Here is a 25522-nt window from a genome sequence, read left to right as displayed (position 1 = left end):
AAACTAATCTACTTTTGGTTTGCTTTGGATTTTCGAGCATTACATAGCTTGCAAATCAATGTGGCCAAGTGATGATTATTTCTAGTGTGATAGTCATGCTAAAATTTCTACTATCTCAACTAATATTCAATCCACATATATGTAATCATTATTCATATTTTTAAATTCAACTTCAGATGAATTTGATATGAATGTATTAATTAATGCATACATTAATTTTTGTTCATTTAAAAAAAATTGCAAGGCAATTATATTTACATCTTTGAGGATATACTTTAATGTTTAAAGCTTAAAACTCTCTTAGTTTGAATCTTGAATTAAGAATGAGACTGGATTTATAGAATCGAAGGACTACCTCATTGTGCAGTCCGCTTGTAACCAAAAGAAATTATATTGACAAAATTTTTCTGTTTCTCACCATAAGAGGTTGGACAAAGAAGCCATCAATTTTACAAGATGATCCCTTATTTGAACAATCTCGCAACTAGTAAACTATTTGATGAGTTGTGTAGCACAAGCAATGGCGACAAGTTCCTTTCCTCTAATCCCTCTTGCTCCATCATCACAAGCCTTTTGCTACACTACTCAAGCTAAAAGGACGGCCAAACCAACAGGCTATTATTCCAAAACCTTGAATCAATCACCTGGATTAATCTTTTTCTTCAAGAGGAAACCATGCATGATCCCACATCAGTAAATGATAACAATGCAATTTAATTTCTCGTCATCTTGTTATATATTCAAGGACAGCAGTCCAAACCACAACAGGACAAAACTCTTTTGTATGTCGTACTAGTTCTCAAGCTGCAAAGCATCCTCATTGCTTGACATCAAACATGGCCGGCATGCCGCTTGCTTCTGATGGGGTTTCATTGTCCAGGAGTATTCAAGAGATGTCCATGAACGGTGATGAGCCTCCCCCAGAATTTTATGTAAAAGACAGCAGTTTCACACACACAGATTATTCCGATCTTTCTGCATCAATTTCAGTTCCGGTCATTGACATTAGTCTACTGCTCTCCTCAAAAGATGAACTGGAAAAACTAAGACAGGCTCTCAGCTCTGGTGGTTGTTTCCAGGTTCTGTATTCTCTTGAAAAGTCCATGGAAATTGCATTGTTATGTTTTAGATAAAGGATATAGTATTCATTTTCGTATTCTTCCCTTTCCTCGCCTTCTCTTCCATGAATGGTAAACCCTCAAATTTGCTTAGGTATTTCCATTGACTCTCATGAAACTTAACGAATTCATATTTTCTCTTGAAATTGTGTTGTGCGCCAGGCTATTGGCCATGGGATTTCCAATTCATTTATTGACAAGGTCCGTGAAGTTGCAAAACAATTTTTTGGACTTCCACAGGAAGAGAAGCAGAAGTACTCCAGAGCAGTTAATGAGGTTCAGGGTTATGGCCATGATCTGATAGTCTCAGAAAAGCAAGTTCTTGACTGGAACAGTCGCTTGTTTCTAAGGGTATTTCCTGAACATCAAAGAAAGCTCGATCTCTGGCCAGAAAACCCAAATAATTTCAGGTATAATTTTTTTTTTGCTATGTTTCTCAAATATTTGTTAATTAACAAAAGAAAATGAATTTTTTGGGATAAAATTGTGCACTTAGGGCTCAAATTGCTCCTAATAGAAAAGCAATAATAAAAAATGCTACCCTTCAACAAAGTAAATAAACTATCATGTTTGAACCAACTTTACTTCTGATGTAGTTGCAATCTAATGGTTTGTGTTTTGTGAGAAGTTGCATTTTCTTGAAGAACTTGAACTAGGAGTTGAATTCTTACAGAGAGGTCTTGCATGAATATTCCATCAAGGTAAAGCACATGATGGATCTTCTCTTTCAGGCGATGGCGAAATCACTGAACTTAGAAGAGAATAGCTTCTCGGACCAGTTTGGAGACAATCCAGTAATGCAAATCAGGTTTAACTTCTATCCACCTTGTTCAAGACCAGACAAGGTTCTTGGGGTCAAGCCTCATTCTGATAGATCAGGCGTGACAGTCCTTTTGCAAGATGAAGAAGTGGAAGGTCTTCAAATTGTCGAAGATGACAGATGGAGCACAGTTCCTGTCATTCCTCATGCTCTTGTTGTCAATCTTGGTGATCAAATGCAGGTATGTCTTAAACTTGGAGGTATGATTTTAAATTACTATTTAGCATTCAGAATTTTGAACGCTGTTGTCTCTGAAGATAACACATTCCCTCTGACAAACATGTTGCTGGTCTTTTACTTTGTACCTTTTACCCTTTTCTTACTACTCATCTACAAAACATGGCATTTATATTGTGGCAATTGAGAATACTATAACAGACTGTTTGAGGCTTTGCGTAACTCCTATTTATTTCACTCCTAATAAACCAAACACGAGGTAAAGTTACTGTAATCTAACTTTTAAGTTCTTGGAAATTAGTAAGATTTCTTAACAGAAACCATGGCATTGACCGCCAAGAAAATGAAACAGAAGAAATAGAAATTATAACATCCATCATAATTGCATCTAATAATTCTACAGTATAGAAGTCACCTGCAAAGAGAAAAGCAGTGCATAATTTGTTTGATTTACATTAATTTGCTGCAGATATTGAGTAATGGAATCTTCAAGAGCCCAATGCACAGGGTGGTGACAAACACAGACAAGTTGAGGATATCTGTGGCAATGTTTAATGAGGCAGAGCCAGATAAGGAGATAGGACCCGTCGAAGGCTTGATAGATGATAACAGGCCAAGGTTATATAGAAATGTGAAAAATTATGCTTCTTTCAACTATGAGTGCTTTCAGAATGGCAAAGTAGCTCTTGAGGAAGTAAAATTTCATGCATAAGAGTATGTGATCAACTCATCATGTAAGGATTATGGCTCTTTTGTGGAAGCAGATTCTGATGCATGCGTAGCAGAGTCCTTCATCAGCAAGAAAGTAAGAACAAGTGTTAGGTTATTTTTGTGATGCTTAGAAGGTAACTTCATTAAGGCTATTTATTTTTCACTAGTGCTTTACGTGATTATCCAGAAGCTGGAAGGGAAAGAATTATAATTGCAGCTATAAATTGAGACTATGATGTATTGAGAATTTAAGCATATTGAAGCATGAAGTTTAGCAAAATTATTTCTCACTCTGTACTGTTATAATTGACGAAAATATGTGATTAGTCTAAATGTGGGAGCAAGCTTTCATTCATAGAACTTGATATCAGTTTCTCTGCAGCAGATTAAAAGTACTAAGAATTCATATGAAACTTAAAATCGACTCTTCTTACCAATGCCGGAAATGTCATAAATTACCATGAAATGGTCACATAATATGCATGTTAGTCAATTTTATTGTCAGGATAGAATTCTGTCAAAAAACAAATCTTTTTACCTTGTCACCAGCACTAGGATGTTGTAACAGAATGAATGAATGAATAGGGGAAAATATGAGAATCTTACTAAATAAATTTTATGATCCAAATTTAAATCAGGATTAGAACAGTCTTTTGGTTTGGGCATTGGTACTGAAACATCGAAGTTGATATCAAATCATATGAGTTAAGGAGTCAATGGAATTTTTAAGGGCTTACTGTTCAGGATGGTGGCAAATTCAAAGAGATAAAAGCACATTGTTCTAGTTTTCAGATCCAGAGGTGGATATAGATCCAGCTGAAAATGTGATAGATGAAAAAGCTACAATTGCACAGGGCATTGAGATTTGAGTGCTGCTTTGGAAGTTGAAAAATAGCACTTGACACTGTCAGAATATAGAACGCCATAATCATTTCGACTTGTTTGCTCCAATAACTGGGTTTTGAGACTCTTCTCTATTAACAAAGCATGTGTTTTGTTGATGTTTATTGCTTGTTCTTCCTCTTTGTGATGGTGAAAATAAGGCACTGGATCATCTTCTAAATAATATAGAAACCAAGAAATACCATATATTCTCTTATTTTCTTCCACTCTTTCCGGCTGAATGAATGAGGATTCATCGGAGTTGCAACCCAGGAAAGTGCCCAAATGTAGCAACTCAAGGTTAAATCCTTCCTAACCCAACTTAACAGTGACCAACTGAATATAGTTGTCACTCTCCCCCAGATCTTTCTGAACTTTTAAGATGCAATGTTGGTTTCCTAAATACCAACTTGTCCTGATTGCATAGTTGAATACTGCTTTTTACACTGTCAAACTGCCAGGTTGGGCAAGACTGAATTATAAAAAAATACACGGTTGTCTGTCAACAAAGGCAGCACCTTCACCAGTTGTCACAGCTTAAAATATGATAGTTTATGATATCTCCAACCCACCTCCCTGTTTAATACTAGAATAATTATAAAAATTTTCAAAAAAAGAAGCGAGTTGACTCGCTATTTTTCATGGTTCTGTCCAATGGTTGGCTCCTTCAACGTTGATGTAAATAGGGACCATCAATTTGGATTACAATTCTTTTTCCCCTGCAATTGGAGTTGTCAAAGCTAACGGAGAAAAGCCAGCTTCCAATACTTTGAGGTTTCGAAAAGCCTTACTAACAAAATAACTTAAAAAGCAGTGGACAGAGTCTTGAATGACGACAGGCAGAAAACTAAAAAAGCAAAGAATTTCTTTAAAGAAGAAGAAAATGAAGATAGAAAACACAGAACAACTTGAAAGGGGCTATTAGTTTGGTCAACGTGTGTCCCTTCACCAGGAAGGGAAGTGTTTACCCCTTTTTGTGTATTTGGTCTAGAGGCTCATAATTCTAGCCTTGGCTTATTAACTAGTGGATATAACTGCAAGCTCCAGACGGCTTGAACTAGAAAATTCCTCAGGCCTTAAGACAAAACCCCCTCTAGGTAGCACTATCATCATCACAGCAACTCAACCTGAAAAGTGTGTTCCATTCCCAGTTACTTTCTGAGGCAATATGGCTGAACCTCCTCCTCCTGTTGAGCTTCAACCACAAGCCAAAACTGTGCAGGAACTGGCGGCTACCAACAGGAACGAAGTCCCGGAAAGATACATCTGTAAAGGCGATAATGGTGGAGTCCTAGATGATTCTTTTCCCGTGTTGGACGTACCGACTATCGATTTTGGTCTCCTTGCATCTTCAACTGCCGGAGGAGAAGAACTAGAGAAGCTTAGATCAGCTCTCAGCTCCTGTGGTTGCATCCAGGTCGGCTTTTTTGCACTTTTCTGTAGAAAATTACCTGTTAAAAACTCCATGAAATTACAGAACATAGTCGATTTTACTGTAGTTTAACTTTCAGTGCGTAAACATACAAATCTAAAAGTATCTCAATTCCTTGGGAATTCAACTACTCATCAGTCAAAGTTTATTTATGACTTTTACATGAACATAAAGCATTGAGAGAATCAGTAGGATTAAGCATCTGATTTGAGCTGGTTAAGGCGTCTTTTAAAATTGGATCATCAAGTATCTTATAGCATCAGCCATTAAGCACTCTCAGAGTACAGGAGTAATGACAAAAATTAGTTAGCAATTTCAATCTCTTTTAACTTCAATTCTGAGAATTATTTTACGAGTTTCAGGCAATCAATAATGGAATTACAAGTGCATTTCTGGACGAATTGCGAGAAGTTGCTCGGCAATTCTTTGCTCTTCCAATGGAAGAAAAGAAGAAATACTCCAGAGAAATTGGCAGCACTGAAGGGTACGGGAATGACATGATTCTGTCTGAGCATCAAACACTCGATTGGACTGATCGATTGTATCTTATACTGAGCCCAGAAGATAAACGAACGCTCAAATTTTGGCCTGAAAATCCTGAAGCTTTTAGGTATTCTCGTTCTTGCCCATTATGTCCCAGTAACCCAAAACTTCCAAAAGTTACACACCACTTTTGCTGCCAATACGACAAGAAAATAAACAACAAGAATGAATTCTAGAAGTTACACAACTTAGTCATATTTCTCATACCTTTTACAGGGGAATTTTACATGAATATTCGATGAAATTACAAGTAGTCGCTGAAGTCCTCTTAAAGGCAATGGCAAGATCACTGAACTTGGAGGAGAACTGCTTCTTGCACCAATATGGAGACCAAGCAACTCTGCAAGCAAGATTCAACTTGTATCCTATATGTCCAAGGCCTGATCTAGTTCTTGGGGTCAAACCTCATGCAGATGGATCAGCAATCACCATGCTATTGCAAGACAAAGAAGTGGAAGGTCTTCAAATCCTGAAAGATGATCAATGGGTTAGCGTTCCAATCATTCCTCAAGCCCTTCTGATCAATGTAGGTGATCAAGTCGAGGTAATGACCCCGATGATCTCATAATTAATAAGCTTTTCTATTCGAGTAGACCGATTAGTACCACTTGGCTGATTTATCAAGCTAAAACTTTTAACATTACTTGATAAAACTTTTAGAAGTTCTCTGTTAAAAAGATAAATCATTTTCTGTTGCATATATAAATTTGCTACTATAAATCAAGAATAGATGACAGTAATTGACATGTTACTTTCAATAGATAATGAGTAATGGGATATTCAAGAGCCCATTACACAGAGTTGTGACAAACTCAGAACGAGAGAGGATTACTCTGGCTGTTTTCTGCATTCCACATCCAGATCAAGAGATTGAACCAGTGGACGAGCTCATTACTGAGGCAAGGCCTAGATCATACAAGAAAGTTAAAGATTATGTCAGTATCTACTTCCAATATTACCAGAAAGGAAGGAGACCTATAGAAGCAGCACTACTTTGATGTTCTTGACAATTTTTTATTTTTTTGGGTTGTACTCAGAAGTGGCACCCAAAGCATTCAGAATTGAACCCAGTTATCAGTTAAACTTTAAGGAAATAAACAACTTTAGCTTCTGATATTAATTTCTTAAATTTTCTTAATTTACTCTTTGTGTATAATGTTGATTATGCCTAATTTGCCTGGAAAAGGAACTTCAAACCCTATGTCTGTACAGTTTGTTTTTTTTTTGAAAAAATAGTCATTTTAATTTGGGACAAGTTCTTGAAGTTGCACCATGCAATAGCCCATTTGAATGCTTTAAGCCCACGGCAATGGTTAAGACACTGTGTCGTTCGTTAGCACAGCTAACTTTGTTGAACAAAGAGAAGAGCATAACTGACTTTAACAGACCTAAACACAATGATGTTTAAGACCAGATATCTCAAGGTTCTAACTGCACGATTGGTATGAGGAATAGCATAGCTATTCCCCCTCTATTTTCAGTCATAGTTTGTAAACTTATTTGGTTTAAAAGTGGAATGAGAAATAGGAATTCTTTAGTAATATGTATATTTTAAAATGAGGGAAAAGTCTACTTTTAGTATTCCTGACTCTCCTCCTGATTTTATCTATTCCATGAATCATGAAATAGCTTTGAAATGTTTAATAATTAAAATACATTTACAAAATTACAACTTGATCTATATAAAAGAATTTTTTTCTCTCTCATCCTCCTTTCCCTCTTCTCTTAATCACTCTTTCCCTCTTTTTCTCAGCTGCTCTTCCCCTCTTTTTCTTCGCCGCTCTTCCACTGTTTGGGTTCTGGCAATACCACCGCCTCTCTCATCAAATTTTCTAGCAACGTTACTTTCTTCCATAGTCCAGGTACTTGCTTATTATGCTATTGTTTTCTATTGAAAGTGTTCTTATTATGCTGGTTGTGATTTGGGTTTGCTATGAAAATATTTGGGGTTTGCTGTGATTATGCTTAGTTTGTTACATCGGTTTTCAAAGTTAGTGTTTATTGTGAAAATATTTTGAGTTTGCTGTGATTTATGATTGAGGTGTTCATTCCTTTATAATCAAACTCATCCCTTCCATCTGTTCTTCAAATCCTTCCGGCAACCAAACATAAAAGAAGCAATACTCAACTGAGAGATTTTCAGTCAAAAAATTGTCAGAAGATCGGCTTACAAAAAATAGCCATGGTCAAAGCCTTGAGAAACAAAACACCACACAACATTTAAGTTCTCAATTCACAAGAAAATGCAATCAAAAGACATCAAAAGCCTACAAATGACCCAAACTAGGAATCTATAAAAAAACTTCAGGAAAACAGGACATGTAAGAAAAGCAAACAAAACCTTTCGGACTACTATAATATATATAAACAAAACCAAGAAGCTAGTGATGTCTTTTTTGGTTCTTTCTTAACATGTGAAGGGGTAAATAAATCTCAAAAGAAAAACACTATAGCAGTTAAAAATCTGAGGCTTCAACCTAAAGAATTCAAGATCAATTTTTTTTTAATAATGTATGAGATTTATAAGATAAGAAATGATCACCTTCTATATATTATGTAAATCCAAATCATACATATCAAGAAAAATTATGGAAGGATAATATATGTATGATGGGAGAGGCAAGGATAAAATGCTGTGCATGAAAAGATTTTTTTTCCCATCTCATAAGTATAAGGTGGTGTTTAGTACAAAGAAACTGCTACCAATAAATTAACAAACCTAAAATTAGTGGTTAGCACTTTCCTATTTTATTTTGGAATTTTACTATAAGAAACTCTTGTTAAAATACAAATGCTCTCCTTGAATTTAAACTTTTTCTATGCAAAAGCAAATAAATTTACAAAATGTATGAGCTTCATTATGACTTGTGTGGACAACCTCTTTGCTCACAGTCAAATCACATTTACAATGGCCTCTTAAGAGATAATACTATAATATATATATATATATAATATATATTGATTTCTCATACTTTATGATACTATATAGCACTACTGCATACTAATACTTATTATGTTAGTGTCTATTGTTCAATTTTTAATATATCTTGGAATGAAAAATATTTTTCTAATTTAACAAAAAAGGAAAAAATAAGCTTTTTTACATTAAATTTGAAGTAGATTCACTTAAAAAGTCTCTAAACTTCATATATTTTACTTAAAACATTTTGACATTTCAATTTGAAGGAAAGATAATTTTAATTAATTATTTAATTAATTCCCTAAACCTTAATTTAAATGAAATATAATATTATGCATCATATTACTCATTTAATTAATTTCTTATTTACTTAATTATATAATAATAGGTTCCATTACTTAATTAACTAAATTATTTTATTAACTCATTAAAACCTTAATTATTTTAAATATTTAATTCATTGCTAGATAACAAATTAAAACACGTATTCATTAATTTGATTAGTCAAATTCTTTTTATTACCCTAATACAATCTTAATTAAATTAACTAATTTTTATTTAATCTAAATTTAATCATTCAATTAATTGCTTAATTACCCTCAACCTTACTTAAGTTAAATAATTTTAAAATTTTCCCAATTTATTAATTTAATTTATTGATTAATTACTAATACATGATTATTTTTATTTACTTAAATTATTTAATTAATTCTCCAAGCCCTAAACCCTACTTTAAATGAAATATATTATTATGCATCATATTACTCATTTAATTAATTTCTTATTTACTTAATTATATAGTAGCACGTTCCATTACTTAATTAACTAAATTATTTAATTAACTCATTAAATCCTTAATTACTTTAAATATTTAATTCATTGCTAGATAACAAATTAAAACATTTTTTCATTAATTGGATTAGTAAAATTCTTTAATTACCCTTGTACAACCTTAATTAAATTAACTAATTTTTATTTAATCTAAATTTAATCATTCTATTAATTGCTTAATTACCCTAAACGTTACTTAAGTTAAATAATTTTAAATTTTTCTAAATTTACTAAAAATAGAACATTATACACTAAACTAAACTACCAGAACCAACCACCTTTCTTTTTTCCTGTTTGGCTCTCTAACCCAGCCGCACCACCTTTCACAATTTTACCATATGGCTTACTTATGGGGTTGAAATGTGCTCTAGATGTCACTTACTTTTTTTGTTATTATATGACTTTAATATTTTTTGTACATAATAAAATAGATTAAAATATTTATTTTTTACAGTTATGGTTCGTTTGTATTTGAGAAGAGATGCTGAACGACAAAAAAGGCTATTAGCTATGTTTAAATTTTATATGGAGATTTGTCATGTTAGTTCATTTTTTACTATATTGACTGCAGCGTCGACTGTATGTACTTATAGGCCAAGAATAAGATCTTTGCAGAGAAACAATCCATTGCATAACTATTATAATTGAAAAGCAGAAAGGAGATTAAAGTACTAATAATGAATCAATGCATTTTCTTTTATTCATGATAATCACCACAATGAGATGGGGACAATTATTCGGTGGGGCTCCTCCCATCAACAAAATGGAGTACCACAATTGCTACAGAAAATAAATGACACAACAATCGCCCTTCCCTCTTCCAAAGAATAAATGAACAAAAAATATTACAACATCCTCCAACATGGCATGATATAAGAAAACCGTAGGAACAACTCAGGATATGGTAATTAAATAAATTTGACAAAACTTGGAGTGAAGCATCACATTTCCAGGGCCATAACTCAGCTGAAATCAGATCATCAACATTTCTTTCTTATGACTAGGACCCGTGCCCATCTCAGTGCTGATTGCTCTTTGTTAGTCTACCGTCTACACTTTCCATATAATTTATTCAGAAATTGAACTTCAGCTTGGCATCATTTGGTTCCCACGGTATGTAAAAAACTTACAAAAAGAATTTACTTTTGCAGCTATGACGATAAGCACGAGGTTGGCACACCACCAATAAGGTCTTCTTCACTGCTGATTCCAGTGAGCCATGGGAGACCCAGTCACCATGATGTAAACAAAAAAATGTGAAATCCTTCACAAGAGTCGGTAACAATGCCAAATCAGTATCAGAGTGATACACTGATCAATAAATAATAAAAAAAATTCACAAATACACATGCATACAAGAAACATATGTATATATACAATATCAATCACAATTATACTATTTGAAAGGGGAAAGAGAGAGAGAGAGAGAGAGAGAGAGGTAAAGTTAATGGGGCAAAATTTATTGTTTAGCAAAACAGATTTTAGCTGAGATGAAACGAATATGATTGCATTGCATAACATATTTGTGTCCTGGTAAAGATCCATGAATTATCAAACCAAATAAAGCAATTGAGTCTAGCAGACAAAGTTATACATGAAGCAGAACATGTATATGAAAAGAAATTAGTTGCAAGCCCTAACAGTTGCCAGGAGCAAAACTACCATACCCTCCAGCAAAGCACCATCTTTACGAGTCAACTTGAAAGCCTTGATTTTAAAATTTTTGGCTTGAAAAGCATTTTGAGCTTTAGACAATTAAATAACTATTAAAAATGACCCAAAAAATAGTAGCAACCTATAATAAGATAAAGAAAGAATTAGCCATACAACTTACATGTAAGACGAGAATATAGGGCTAACTGATTTTAACACTCTCTGGAGAAGATGAAAGTGCAGCACCATTTCCCTCAACAGATTTCTCCCTCAAAACTTCAAAGTTCTCTGAATTTCCAAACAGTTGCTTCCGAAGGACACCATGCAATCTACCAAAGAGCTGCTTCTTCAATGACTCAAAGGCAAAATCCATTCTCTCTAGCTGTTCCATTGCATTCACATTGTACATGAACAGCCCATAATAAAGTTCAAAGCTGTCTCCAGCTGTATTCTCCACCAACTTCAACAAAGTATCATACCCTTTTGTGTTAATTGGCGTAGAATCCAATTCTAACTTCTCCAAAACCCTGCCCATGGTGTGGGTAATGAACTGTGACCCTGCCGCATGCCGATCGTGTTCTGCACAACTCATCTCCACCATTCGGCATCCTTCTCGTGCAAAAATATCAAGGAACTTATTACACCGAGCTACTCTTCTTTCATCACTTCCAACCCTCACCTTATCAAAAAGAAAAGGAAGAGAATTCCAACCATTTTTACCACTTTCTGGTCCAAACATGGGATGCGTGCATAGAATATCAAAATCTGATGGTAAATGTTGAAGAAACAAATTCCTTGGGAACTCTTTCACAGACAGCACATCAACAAACAGAGTACTTCTCTTCAATCTCTGAAGTGGCAATGACTTGAGAACTTTTTCAGTCGAAAGAATCGAGGTACACAGAAGAATAACTTCGGGATGTTCTTCACAAAGGTCATTAGCGTCAGAGAAGAAAGAAGCCCCCAATTTCTGAGCTGCATCTCTATAATCAGTTCTTGAATAAGCTAAAACTGAGTGGCCCTGGCAAGCCAGGGTTTTGGCAAGGAACTGACCGAAGTTTCCAAATCCAACAATTGCAATCTTGAGTTTTGAACTATCATCAACACTTTCAGATATCTTTCCTTTAAATTCATATGGTACAATAGCATCTTGAGATCTGAAAGTTCCAGTAAAAGTTTGCAAATATATTACAAAAACAGATTTTGCAGCACAGTTTTCCACACTTATGCTCTTCCAAGCAGTTTTACTGGTCTGCTAATACTAGATCAATGATAAACTCCACAAAGATTACAAATTAAATCTGATATTAAACAAGTCAAGGAAGAAAAATAATATTGAAATTCATTTTTCCTAACAACTCCGTCCATGATCTTGATAAGTATTCCTAATGCCAAATTTGCTCCACACCAAACATTAACTAAATTGGGGGAAATTTTCTCTACTTTTAAAAATATTCTACAAATGCGGACCAGTAAAACCTTGAAAGAGTCTAAATTCTTATTTTGATAATTTTTCCTATTTAACTTCATTTGAAATGGAAGGCCTTAAGTCTGTTAAGATAATTATATAATTATCTTAACATTTAACAAAGTCTTTTAAAGCTAAAAGGACAACTACGATCACATGCCATGTAAGTTGAATTGAATCAACAATTCAAGAAAATAAAAAAGTAAAATGCAAGAACTAAAACCAGAATAATACAATCCATTACAAACTTACCTCAAAGCATTTGAGCTCGAAGCCAAAGCAGCACCATTTTCGTATCTAATTCCTTCCAGACTCTTTCCCTGCTCTCCGTTCTCAAACAACTGTTTCCTCACAACATGATGCAACCTCCCAAAAAGCTCATTCCTCAAAGCATCAAAAGCCAAATCCAACCTCTCAACCATCTCCAAAGCACTCTTATTATACAGAAACAAGCCATAATACAAATCAAAGCTATCCCTACAAGTATTCTCAACCAATTCTAACAAAGCCTCATAACCCTTTGTATTAATTGGCGTTGACTCCAAACCCAACATGTCCAACACCCTCCCAACCGTGTGTGTCATAAACTGTGACCCCGCTGCAAACTTGTCGTGCTCTTGACAGCTCATTTCCACCATTTTACAGCCTTCACTTTCAAATATTCCCAGAAAATCTTCACATCTTTGAACCCTGGAAGATTCGTTTCCGATTCTAACCTTTTCGTAGACAAAGAAGAGGTCTTTCCAGCTTTGTTTGGCACTTTGTGGTCCGAACATGGGATGGGAACAAATGATGTCGAAATCAGAGGGCAAGAAATCAAGGAGGAGATTCTTGGCGAACTCTTTGACGGATAAAACGTCGACAAACAATGTGGACCGTTTCAGTCTTTGTAAAGGAAGAGATTTCAACACTTGTTCGGTCGAGATAATTGAAGTACAAAGGAGGATAACTTGTGGGTGTTGTTCACATAAGTCGTGGGGGTTTATAAAGAAGGAAACTCCCAAACTTTTAGCGACATGGGAATAGTCGGATCTCGAGTAGGCTAAAACTTTGTGTCCTTGAGAGACGAGAGTTTTAGCTAGGAATTGTCCGTAGTTGCCAAAGCCTATAATAGCTATCTTGAAGGTAGAAACGGGTCGGACATGGTCTTGGGCGGGTTCAGCGGAGGTGGTGGTGGAGGAATAACAACACTTGATGGGAAGTGGTTTGGAGGAATGGATGGAAATGGGTTTTGTTGATGTTGGGAGCAAAAAGATAGATTGGAGGAAAAGTGGGGAGGGAGAAGAAAGAAGGAAAAGAGAGGGTTTTGAAAGAGATTGATGGAGAGAAGGAAGAGAAATCATTTTTAGTTTTGCAGAGATTCTGGTAATGGAAGCAAAAATGGCAATAAGCAGCCAGACGGTGGAAGGGTTCGGTCTTTAGGGTCATCAATAACGGCTATGAAGAGCTAGGGGTTTCTTTTCGTGAACTGTTTTTGTTTTTTTCCTATTTTCTTCTCTCTTTGAATACTCACTACATATTTGAGAAAGGAAGTTACATGTGGGGTTTCAGTTCCACATGACTCCAATTTGGTGTAGAAAAAAAAAATGGAGAACAGATAAACGAGTAGCAGTCAGCAGATTCCATCTCTCGCCATAAAATAAAATAAAATACAAAGATCACTCAATTTTTTATTGTTAATTTATTAATTTTTAAAATTAACATTTCATCCTAATCGTATAAACGTTAACGTTTGAATATAAAATATTTAAAAAACTTTTCTTTTTTTTTCTACTCTTTTTTTAATCAACGTTGCTTCCTGACACCGTTTGGTCACTATACAACTAGATCTAATCTTGAAATGCTAAATACTACCAAATCTTCTTGGGTTCTCTTACAGAGCATTAGATCAAGCTAGGTCTGCAACGTTACTGGCGAAAAGAAGTTTTGTTTTAAAAAGAAAAAAATATAATTCTTTTTTTTAAATATAATTTATTGTAGTGATAATTTTTAAAATTAATAAAAGATAAAGTTATTGTAAAAATATTATCACATTATTAAATTAACGAAAATATTAACAATTAACTAACACAGGATTTATGCGTCTAATGAAAATATTTTTTTGAATAAAATGTTCATCTTAAAAATTAGTAGACTTATATATAATTATAATCAAAAGTGGAAGGATTAGTGTATTTTACTCAAAAAAAAATGATGATCATATGATTGTTTCTGCCCTTTTATCCTTCCTAATTAATTGTCCAATTACAATTTCTTCTAATGAATCATGTAAACTTCAATTTTTCTATAAGGTCTTAAAATTGTTTAATTACAATATGTGATGCACTTACACTACATTTGATAGAAAAAAAAAGGGTAAATGGGGATATTGATTTTTCCTTATTATTATATTCAAATAATTGCAATGTATCTTCTTTTATCGTTTAACATTGAAATTTTTTTATTTTGACTCTTTAATTTTTTATAATCTTGGTTATTTTAAGAATTAGTTAAATCATCTTTGCTTCCTTACTTTGTCTATTTTGTTCTTCCTACCAAACTCAACAATAATTAAATGGTAGAAATGCTCACCAAATCTCTATACTCATATATTTTATTCAATTTAATTCCTCTACTCAAAATCGAAGTAATTTAGTCACTTGATTTTAAAAATTACTTCAATTTAATCCCTCTTATTAAAAGCATCTAATTTTACCATTAAAAAAATGACGTCAGTGTTGATATGATATATTTTAATGGCATGGTACTCACATGATGATGTGACATGCCACATGGCACCAACTTGATGACAAGGTAGTCCCACATGGCATTAATATGATGATGTGGTAGAAAAAATAATTTTTAAAAAAAATTTTATACCACGTCAAAGGGACTAAATTGAATAAAATTGAGATATTGAGAGATTAAATTAAAAAAATATTTGAAAAATACAAATCTTTATGTAGATGATATATATACTTATTAATAAGTCAAATATTTAAGTATAAAAGATTTATGATGTTAAAAAATATATATAAATATTTTTATACTTGATTATTTGATTGTACAATATGTATATTAATTTATCTTCTTTTAAAAAATTAAGTTTAAATTCTTTTTCTATAAAAAAAATTTCATACATAAAGTTAAATTTAAATAAATAAGTTACATTATGTTGAAATAAAATAATATAAAAAGATTAAATATTTTTTTTTATTTATAACAATACAAAAATTTAAAATTTATTTGATTTAGTTTTTAACTTGAATTGAATTCAAATTAGCAAAATAAAGAGAAAATTTTTAAAGAAATAGAGAGAGAATAACTATTCCTTCATCTATAAACATACCAAACATGGAGAGAAATTTTTTGAAGAATAAGTTATTCCTCTGACCAAACATCCTATTAAAGATCGCTCACAATTCTTTATGTATATATCCTGCCCCACTATTTTTTTTTTTTTTTGGAATCAAATAATACTTTTATTGAACGTGAAAAACGTAACCCCATACATCTTGAAGCAAAATAGTTTCAATCTCCTGTGGAGGCTCAACATAAACTATAAATCTCTCTATATTCATAAAACTCTTGTTCGCCATATGATCTGCAGCTCTATTCCCTTCTCTAAAAACATTTCTAGCAATAACATTCCAAGGTCTGAAGAGGAGACCCTTGATTGCCTTAATTAAATCTGAATTCTAGCAAGGATGTGGGGATGCCAAGCTAATCGATTGTACTGCTACTCTATTATCAATCTGCAAATCAATATTTCTGTAACCTAACTCCCAAGCCAATGAGAGTCCCTTGAAAATACCCCATAGTTCGGCCCTAAAAGCTGAACATTTTTCCAATTTCATGGAAAATCCACACAACCAGTTCCCATGTTCATCCCTAAGAACTCCTGCTGCTGCAGCTTTGCGTTGGGATTTCTTGAAGGCACCATCAACGTTTAGTGCTATACCACCTGTTATAGGAGGCGACCAACCAACAGATATTTCCTCCTTCCTTCGTGGAAAACAGTAACCTTCTTGGTTAGAGCTTAAATTCGCCAGGTGAAGATCTAAAGACCAGCTTTGTATGATAATTAACCTGCCTTCTGTTGAAGTAGTCTTGTTCTCAAAAACAAACAGATTTCTCCATTTCCAAAGCATCCAACGAGTAATTCCAAATATCAGACTCCATGATACATCATTAACAAACACGTCATGGGTGTTTAAATTAAGTAACAGCCAATCAAGCAAGGGAAAAGAATAAAAATTCCCTTGCAGATTCTGTGGTAAGAGTCTGGTCCAAAGTACAATTGCCACTGGGCAGTCCCGTAACATATGAAGAACTGATTCATCATTTTGTTGGCATTGTGGGCATATTGAGGCATTGGTCATTTTCCTTTGCACTCTCGTTACGTTAGTGAGCAGCTTTTTATTAAAGCATAAAAATAGGAAAGCCCGAACACGCTCTGGCCCCTTCCATGACCAAATTATTTTCCATGGTTTGCTTACTGTCACATCCATTCCCAGAGAAAGATTAGACAAGTTATCATAAGCTGAAGCAACTGTGAACTCACCTGAGCTTGAATGAGCCCAATAAAGTCTAACAGGTTCCAAACAATTGAGAGGGGGGATATCCTGCCCCACTAATTAAAGTTCAACATCTTACTATTTCGTATTTTAGTTTTGTCACAAGATGGAAAACATGTTAAAATTTGCTGGCACTTTTGATAATTTGGGGTCCCACTGTTTCTCAGGGAAAGAAGAAATGAAAGAACACAAAAACATGTCTGCTGTGGGGAATAATTTAGAGACGGTCGCAGTGGGTCAAGCCACCTCGATCAGCTCTGCTCAATATATGATATGATCAATGTTTGCACGTGGTGAAAAAGTAGAGGTAGGGTAGAGCAGACTTAATTGACATGGAAAGGAGACCTTTCAAACAAGGATATTTAATACAAGCAACTTTGTTCCAAAAAACTAAAGATGTCTTTGGTATTAGGGTTATAAAGTCACATTTTTTGTAATGCATTAAATTAAATTATATTATAATATTTATTTTATAACATATCATTATAATATAAGATTACAATTACATTATATTTATTGACTACAATATAATTACAATTCAAAATTAATACAATCACATTATATTACATTTTATAATATCTTTAAAATATTTTTACCCATCATCTTTTAAAAAAATTACTCATAAAACCCTGTCCTTGCTCCCCGCTCCCCTCCCCGAAGACGGCCTAGGTCCCGCTCCAATTCCGTTAACAGCAGTGCATGAAGTTCGCCGTGAAGGCATGGAGCAACGGAAGAGCACGGGCAGGTGTGCTCCACCTGGGCTGCTGCCCAACCCCCATCGAGACTCCTTCTCTTCTCCTCTCCACCTGTAAAGGCCTGCCCCTTTTCATCTCTCCTGACCTTCTCCCTTCCTTCCCTTCCCCTGACTCCCGTCTCCTCCATGTTAGCCCCCTTCACTTGTAAGTTCTTTCTTTTTGCCTTTGATTTATCTCTCATTCCTTGTTTGCTGAAAACATTTTGTATATTTTGCAGCTTGGAAGGCCTTTCGATCAAAACAATATCAAAAATCGGAGGGCTTCACCAGCTGCTCGGTTTGCATGAATATGGGTTTGTGGCTGTACCAGGGATTCCATTCAATGCCTTCCGGAAGTTATAAGGGCAGTTTTAAAAATTAACATTATATATCCTGTAAAGTATTTGTAAAATAAATACTGTAATATTATTTTTTTATATTTTAATTATTATATTATTTATATATTAAATATTACAATGTTATCTTCATGTAATTACATTGCTTACAATCACATTATCTATAATCACATTACATTATAAAATACCAAACGCTACTTAAGTTTTTCCTAATGACTTTTGAGTCTAGTTGAAGTTATCATTCATGAATTTGATGTGTTTATCATATCCTATTACAATTGGTACCAGCTTTGATTCAAACTTATTGGAATAAGCTGATTGTGGGCTCTTGAGGACCACGTACATTCCATGTTGGTTAAAATTTCTGAAGACTGAAGCTAGTCTACAGCTAAGAATTTAAGCAGCAGCCATACTATTTACGAATTGAAGAACAACACAGAGTTTAATTGATTCTAACTGACGCTTTCTGGAGAAGTTGCAAGGGCAGCACCATTTCTCCTAACAGACTTCTCCTCCACAACTTCAAGCCTATTTTCAGGGGATGCCTGCAGTACTGAATTCTCCCATAAAACGTGGAATTTCTCTTTGGGAGATGCAGGCATTGCCGCCCCATATGGCACAACTGATTTCTCAGGAAAAACTTTACCCTTTCCGTTCTGAAGTACTTGAAGCTTCTCGTCGGCATTTCCAACCAATTGCCTCTGAAAGAGACCATGTAATCTACCAAAGAGCTGCTTCTTCAATGACTCAAAAGCCAAATCTAACTTCTCTAGTTGTTCCAGGGCGTTTACATTGTACATAAAAAGCCCATAATAAAGATCAAAGCTATCCCCAGCGGTGTTCTCCACCAAATTCAACAAAGTTTCATACCCTTTAGTGTTAATTGGTGTGGACTCCAACTTTAACTTCTCCAAAACCCTTCCCATCGTGTGTGTAATAAACTGTGACCCTGCTGCATGCCAATCATGTTCTGCACAGGACATCTCCACCATCCGGCATCCTTCTCGAGCAAAAACGTCGAGGACTCTATTGCACCTTGCTACCCTTTTTTCATCACTTCCGACCCTCACTTTATCAAAAACGAAAGCGAGATCTTTCCATCCATTTTTACCACTTTCGGGTCCAAACATGGGATGTGTGCATAGAATATCAAAGTCTGAGGGTAAATTTTGAAGAAACAAGTTCCTTGGAAACTCTTTCACTGATAGTACATCGACAAACAGGGTGCTTCTCTTCAATCTCTGTAGCGGCAATGAGTTGAGAACTTTTTCAGTAGAAAGAATCGAAGTACATAAAAGAATAACATCTGGATGCTCTTCACAGAGATCATCAGCATCAGAGAAGAAAGAAACTCCCAATTTCTGAGCCACAGCACAGTAGTCTGTTCTAGAATAGGCTAAAACTGAGTGGCCTTGTCGAACGAAGGCTTTTGCAAGGAACTGACCAAAGTTTCCAAACCCGACAATCGCAATCTTCAGCTTTGAACTATCATCAATGCTTTCGGAGATCTTCTCTTTGTATTCATATGGTTGAATAGCATCTTGAGATCTGAAAATTGAATTAAAAGTCTGTAAATATGTCAAATTGGATTGTATGGGACCTTGCTCTTTCCAAGCAGTTTTTAGAGGGTAAAATCCCCTGTTATTATTTTTTATCAAACCATGATAATGAATGAATAGAAAAGTAAGGGAGAGCAGCCAACCAGTTCTTAAAAAAATACTAATTTTTCTAGTTATTTTTTTCTATACTTTGTGAAAATCAAATACGACAAAAGAAAAACAAAGGAGTAATAATTGATATATATAATATGGGTGGTTGGGATGCCTTGTTTTGCGCCCTTTATTATTGCTTGGCAGGCATATTTTATTGAACTAAGCTCTGACCGAGGAGGGGAACTAATATTGAATAATCAATAGCAAGAAACAAAGTGATAGTAATATAGTAATAATTTATCTATACTATCAAAGAAGGCTACAAAGTGGACTGTAACTTAAATTTACCTCAGGGAGTTTAAGATCGACGCCATTCCAGCACTATTTTGGTAACTTTTATCTTGCAGACTCTTTCCCCTTGCTGCATTCTCGAACAATTGCTTTTTCACTACATCGTGCAATCTCCCTGAGAGCTCATTCCGCAACTCATCAAAACCCAAATCCAACTTCTCAAGCATCTCCAAAGCACTCTTATTATACAAAAAAAGCCCGTAATAGAGATCAAAGCTGTCCTCTCGAGTATTCTCCACCAGTTCCAACAAAGTTTCATAACCCTTTGTATTAATCGGCGTTGACTCCAGCCCCAACATGTCCAAAACCCTGCCTACCGTGTGCGTCATAAACTGTGACCCGGCTGCCAACTTGTCGTGCTCTTGACAGCTCATTTCCACCATTTTACACCCCTCTCTTTCAAATATTGCAAGAAAATCGTTGCATCTTTGGACCCTGGAGGATTCGTTCCCAATTCTAACCTTTTCGTACATAAAGAAGAGGTTTTCCCAGCTTTGTTTGGCGCTTTGTGGTCCGAACATGGGGTGGGAACAAATGATGTCGAAATCAGGAGGCAAGACGTCGAGGAGGAGGTTCTTGGCGAACTCTTTGACGGAGAGGACATCGACAAACAATGTGGACCGCTTCAGTCTTTTTAGAGGAAGAGATTTCAAGACTTGTTCGGTGGAGATAATCGAAGTACAGAGGAGGATGACATCAGGGTGTTGTTCGCAAAGGTCACTGGGGTTTAGAAAGAAGGAGACTCCAAGCTCTTGAGCAATGTGGGAATGGTCGGATCTCGAGTAGGCTAAAAGACTGTGTCCTTGAGCTACCAGGGTTTTAGCCAGGTGTTGGCCGTAGTTTCCAAAGCCTATGATGGCAATTTTAAGGGTTGAATTGACAGAAAAAGCAAGCCTGACAGGGTCTTGCGTAGGTTCGGAAGTCGATGTTGAGGAGAAGGACGACCTGATTTGGAGTGCTTTGGAGGAATGCAGAGAGAGGGGTGTCGTCATGTAAACAAAAGAAGGAGATTGGAGGAAAAGTGGCGGAGGAGATGGGTTACAGAAATAGACATGTGAAGGTTTTGGAGGCGATTGGTGGAGGAAGGAAAGTGATGGCATAGCCATTTTAATTTTTGGGTTAAGCAGAGTGACTCAAAGAGAGAGACAGAGACAGAGAGAGAGGGAGTTTGGTTATGGAGAAGATGGAAACTTGGGCACTGCTCTGCAGAGAGACTTGCTAGGGTCTTAAATAAATTTTCATCTCCATCCAATCAAAGATCGTTTTGGTTTTTTTTTTCATTATTATTGTTAAGAATATGACATAAGGTTCTGTGAGTGGGTTAATTTATTAGTCAATGCAAAAGAAATATTGCACGTGCTAATTCTTCTTCTCGGTAATTGAGACTTAAATCCAATAATAGCACCCACGCCGGCCAAACCCATCAATTGTAGCAGAGGACGGGCATTTATACTCTGCATGTAGCCATGTACGTGTCACAACAAACTCCAAGGAATATACTCAAGGAATACACTTAAGGACAATAAAACACCGACCACCGACGAAATTAACTTAGTTCGAAATAATTACGTTTCATGTCTTAACTATGTTCACATGAGTATAAAAATTTCGTATTTAAATAATAAATTTATAATTTATTTATAATTATATATTTTTTAATTTAATCATATTAATTTTATATAAAATATAAAATAATATAAATTATTTAAATAAATTATAAATTATATCATATCATATAAAATTTAACTTGATCCGTTTGATAAACATATTAGATATATTATGTCGTATTACACGTTTAACAAATATATTCATATTCATATTTAAAATCTTGATATTTTTAATTAATCAAGTAATGTTTGTATTTATATTTATTTATTACTTTTTAAAATCTATACGATATAATCAAGACATGCAAATATTAATAGAAAAGTCTTAAAACAAGATTTTTAAGAATGAACTAATTACTCTAATAACTTCTCAATTCTACAATGACAAGTAAGAAGAAAATCAAAACACAATCCGACATTTGGAATATAAACACTATAAAAAGAAAAAACACATGCACATGCATGATGCAACCACCATAGGCTTATTTATCTCTGTATATTTGCGATTATTCCAAACCATCTACGACTCTATGTATAATGAATTGCATTTGTCTTCTTCTATGGAAAAAGAAAAACATATAAAAGACGTGGAGACCCGCAGCCTGGTATCTGATGTTTGTCAATGCTCCACGTGAAACAAATAATAAGTACAAAAAACGTTCAAGTGACGACTAATCAAATACAATAAAAACCACAATTTATAATCCCCTTTTACTTTTCTAGAGCCTTCTCTTATGTGATGCAAGGGAAAAAAAATTATAATCAGTGATTATTTTTTAATTTTAATAGTAACATAGTTCAATTTGATTTTATTTTTTAAAGTTTTTGAAATTAAACCAACTTTGAAGAGAAATTACAAAAAATAATGTAAAAGGTTCTTTTGCTAAAGAGAAAAGATGTGTTGCAATAAGTAAAATGGAATGCATTAAAGACGACAGAGAAGAAGACTAGAGCAGTCTTTGAAGCGTAAGTAATTTGGTGGCAGATAACTCAATGAATCTGTCATTCATTTTGAGTTACTTTCACTTCCTCATAAGATATGGTTGTTCTATGTTGTTCTCATACTATAACACAATTCTTAAAGAAATAATGTTTAGCCAAATTAGGTATTTACATTTTGCTCTTTGCATAAGAATTTTGTATAAAAAATTTTTATACATAAAATAAAAAGATACAATTTGAATCATGCACATAAAAAAAGTAATATAAAGCAACACTTTATACGTTTTTTTTTTCTTCAAAAGAATGAGTATCCAATGAAGCAGTTTTTGTGCCTATTCCCTTCAAAGCAATATCTTTTTCAATTAATACCTTTACTGTTTTTGAAGTAGGCTTCAAATCTTGTTTACGCTTTTAGAAAACTTGGAAAAGCACCATGCTTGCAAATTTATGAATTTATTATTATTATAATTATTATTACAACAAAATTTGCTTGTGTTAAGAACATCTACTTGGAGCATTGCACACTTGGAACGGCTTTATGCGTTATGCACTAGGTAACGTCTTTGGGCTTTACACACTTGGAATGTCCATAGGCATTAGGCATCTCTACAGGTTATGTACTTGTCAACGTTTTACACACTTAAAGTTGTTACGCACTTGGAAGTCCTTATGTATTACTGCCTTGAAAAACAGTTAACGTAGTTTTGCCCTACATGAAAATTTTATTATTAAAAATAAAACTTTCATGCATAATTGGAATATTATGATCAATAACAAATCTTGTTGTGTGCAAATGAAACCTTTGATTTATAAAAAGGCTCTGCAAATAATAAAGGGTTTTAGTTATATGCCTTTAGATGATAGCATGATGAGAATACGAGAATAGATGTGGTAGAACTACTTCATACTGTGGGACAAGGAAGAAAATGTCAGAAGTTGCTAGAGGAATATTTATTGATCACTTTTCCAATGTCATATCTTGTCACTGAGTGTAACGACCCAAGTCCAACCATTAGCCCAACAGCTTTTTGGACCTAAACCACGTGACCCTCAAAAGCTTAAACTCAAGTTACTAGTAGTGGTGGGCTTGAATTATTATATAGGTCTTAGCAATCACACTCACATCAGATGTGGGATGTTGGGTATTACAATCTCACCCACTCAAATCCTTGATGTCCTCATCTAGACCACACATTACATCCACAAGATCAAGATCTTATCAGAGTAATGTGAAAGCTCACATTGGACTGACGCAGGCTCTGATACTATTTGTAACAATCCAAGTCCAACCATGAGTCTAGCAACTTTTTGGGCCTTTTTTGAGCACTTGCAACTTTTAACTTGAATAATTTCCAGTGATGAAATCAACACCAATATAAAGTATTCATATCATACTACAACACCAAAATTTGTTTCGATTAAAAAGAACACAAATTTCCAAGTTTCAAAAGCCAAAATTCTCAAAATCGTCACAAAAATACTCAGATTTTTTGGTTTTCAATATCAACGAGCCTATTTTGAAGCTTTAATTCTCTTAACACAAAAAGCCTCTAATCGAGCCATTGACGCCAAATTAAACATCTCATTTCAAACTACAAAAGCCCTCAAAGAAACGACCAAAAATGTTACCGAAATATGGAGTTTTGATGACCCAAAGTTGGGTTGTCAAAACTGTTGAAAATTAGTTTCTGAGATTTTATTAAGCTATAGTTTTATAAAAATAATAAGTAGATATTATTTTAGTATTTTATTTATTTACAACTATGACCTTGGGTGCCTTAATAATTAGAAAATAGAAGAAGGGGTTTTTAAGTAAATAAAGAAATTTAATTAAAGTCAGTTTATTTATCACATTTAAGTTAGTAGGGATTAAGGTCAGTTTTATTTATCATGTTTAAGTTAGTGGGGTTAAGTTAATTTATAAGCTTTAAAAGAACAGACAGGAATTCATTTCAGTTTATTCATCAGATTCAAACAATAGGCAGTTAGAAGAACTTAACACTAAGGAAGAAGAAAGACAAAGGAAAGGCAAAAGTATTCAAGAGATTGCTGATTAAGGTATGTTTGGGGTTATATTTTCATTATTTGAGCATAAAAATCCTAAATTATTTGTATTTTTTTCCCTTTTATTCAAATTCAGTACTTTTCTGATGACTTTTAAATGACATGATGGGTACCAACGGAAAGGTCTTGAAAAGATCTTTCTAATAGTTTTTGTAACATCTCGTTTGGTTTTGTGGTTAGGAATATATGAATTTTTGAAGTTAATTAGAAACCTAGCTCTGATACTATTTGTAACGACTCAAGTCTAACTACTGGCCTAACAGCTTTTTTGGTCTAAACAAAGTGACCCTCAAAAGCTTAAGCTCAAGTTACTAGTAGTGGTAGGCTTAGATTGTTATATATGTTTTAACAATCACATTCACATCAGATGTAAGATGTTGGGCATCACAATGAGCAACTAGCACTTAAAGCTTTACACATCTGTGAGAAGGCATTTAGAAAAGATTCATTGCCTACTGGAGAAGCTTTGGACTATTTGGTGTCAATTCAGACCAGACTTAGGAAATGTGAGGTTGAGTTACTAGATTAGTTCAAGAGAATTCTGAGGTTTCAAGAGAAAGAGTTGGGCTACGAAAGTGAGGGAGGTTATGATAACACTAAAAAGAATTGTATTCTACTTAGATAAATTAGGGGGAAAAGGATGAGAAATTTTCCTTGAAAAAATTCAACAAGCGTTAAATGAAATATAAACAGGTTACTCAATGTT

The 25522-nt window shown here is 34.3% G+C and overlaps 4 protein-coding genes across 4 annotated transcripts; 2 read left to right on the top strand and 2 right to left on the bottom strand.

Moving 5' to 3' along the window:
• The first annotated feature begins 595 nt into the window (after nucleotides 1–595).
• LOC108663172 (protein SRG1-like) lies at nucleotides 596–3116 on the top strand. The gene is made up of 4 exons (XM_018126608.2): nucleotides 596–1079; nucleotides 1281–1528; nucleotides 1792–2119; nucleotides 2585–3116. The coding sequence occupies exons 1-4, from the start codon at nucleotides 837–839 to the stop codon at nucleotides 2825–2827; spliced, it is 1062 nt and encodes a 353-aa protein (XP_017982097.2). The 5' UTR covers nucleotides 596–836; the 3' UTR covers nucleotides 2828–3116.
• A 1430-nt stretch (nucleotides 3117–4546) lies between these two features.
• On the top strand, nucleotides 4547–6803 carry LOC18588855 (protein LATERAL BRANCHING OXIDOREDUCTASE 1-like). Its single transcript, XM_007013544.3, has 4 exons — nucleotides 4547–5125; nucleotides 5503–5750; nucleotides 5900–6227; nucleotides 6445–6803. The coding sequence occupies exons 1-4, from the start codon at nucleotides 4877–4879 to the stop codon at nucleotides 6679–6681; spliced, it is 1062 nt and encodes a 353-aa protein (XP_007013606.1). The 5' UTR covers nucleotides 4547–4876; the 3' UTR covers nucleotides 6682–6803.
• Nucleotides 6804–10106: 3303 nt separating this feature from the next.
• Nucleotides 10107–14058, bottom strand: LOC18588854 (arogenate dehydrogenase 1, chloroplastic-like). Its single transcript, XM_018126419.2, has 3 exons — nucleotides 12808–14058; nucleotides 11269–12244; nucleotides 10107–10698 (listed from the first exon to the last, which is right to left on the bottom strand). The coding sequence occupies exons 1-2, from the start codon at nucleotides 13896–13898 to the stop codon at nucleotides 11290–11292; spliced, it is 2046 nt and encodes a 681-aa protein (XP_017981908.2). The 5' UTR covers nucleotides 13899–14058; the 3' UTR covers nucleotides 10107–10698; nucleotides 11269–11289.
• A 4345-nt stretch (nucleotides 14059–18403) lies between these two features.
• LOC18588852 (arogenate dehydrogenase 1, chloroplastic-like) lies at nucleotides 18404–21432 on the bottom strand. The gene is made up of 2 exons (XM_018126603.2): nucleotides 20201–21432; nucleotides 18404–19748 (listed from the first exon to the last, which is right to left on the bottom strand). The coding sequence occupies exons 1-2, from the start codon at nucleotides 21307–21309 to the stop codon at nucleotides 18653–18655; spliced, it is 2205 nt and encodes a 734-aa protein (XP_017982092.2). The 5' UTR covers nucleotides 21310–21432; the 3' UTR covers nucleotides 18404–18652.
• Between the last annotated feature and the right edge of the window lie 4090 nt (nucleotides 21433–25522).

Source organism: Theobroma cacao, chromosome 9, assembly GCF_053813885.1.
Source record: "Theobroma cacao isolate CCN51 chromosome 9, ASM5381388v1, whole genome shotgun sequence".
Taxonomy (NCBI): domain Eukaryota; kingdom Viridiplantae; phylum Streptophyta; class Magnoliopsida; order Malvales; family Malvaceae; genus Theobroma; species Theobroma cacao.
This window is presented reverse-complemented; position numbering and strand designations above follow the sequence as displayed.

What these genes read in the sequence shown, in the direction of transcription:
- LOC108663172 (XM_018126608.2), top strand. Translation starts at nt 837, where the DNA reads ATGGCCGGCATGCCGCTTGCTTCTGATGGGGTTTCATTGTCCAGGAGT. An exon ending in GCTCTGGTGGTTGTTTCCAG is followed by an intron (nt 1,080 to 1,280) that starts GTTCTGTATTCT and finishes GTTGTGCGCCAG; the next exon opens with GCTATTGGCCATGGGATTTC. An exon ending in GAAAACCCAAATAATTTCAG is followed by an intron (nt 1,529 to 1,791) that starts GTATAATTTTTT and finishes GAATTCTTACAG; the next exon opens with AGAGGTCTTGCATGAATATT.
- LOC18588855 (XM_007013544.3), top strand. Translation starts at nt 4,877, where the DNA reads ATGGCTGAACCTCCTCCTCCTGTTGAGCTTCAACCACAAGCCAAAACT. An exon ending in GCTCCTGTGGTTGCATCCAG is followed by an intron (nt 5,126 to 5,502) that starts GTCGGCTTTTTT and finishes TACGAGTTTCAG; the next exon opens with GCAATCAATAATGGAATTAC. An exon ending in GAAAATCCTGAAGCTTTTAG is followed by an intron (nt 5,751 to 5,899) that starts GTATTCTCGTTC and finishes TACCTTTTACAG; the next exon opens with GGGAATTTTACATGAATATT.
- LOC18588854 (XM_018126419.2), bottom strand. Translation starts at nt 13,898, where the DNA reads ATGATTTCTCTTCCTTCTCTCCATCAATCTCTTTCAAAACCCTCTCTT. An exon ending in TCGAGCTCAAATGCTTTGAG is followed by an intron (nt 12,245 to 12,807) that starts GTAAGTTTGTAA and finishes TGGAACTTTCAG; the next exon opens with ATCTCAAGATGCTATTGTAC.
- LOC18588852 (XM_018126603.2), bottom strand. Translation starts at nt 21,309, where the DNA reads ATGGCTATGCCATCACTTTCCTTCCTCCACCAATCGCCTCCAAAACCT. An exon ending in TCGATCTTAAACTCCCTGAG is followed by an intron (nt 19,749 to 20,200) that starts GTAAATTTAAGT and finishes TTCAATTTTCAG; the next exon opens with ATCTCAAGATGCTATTCAAC.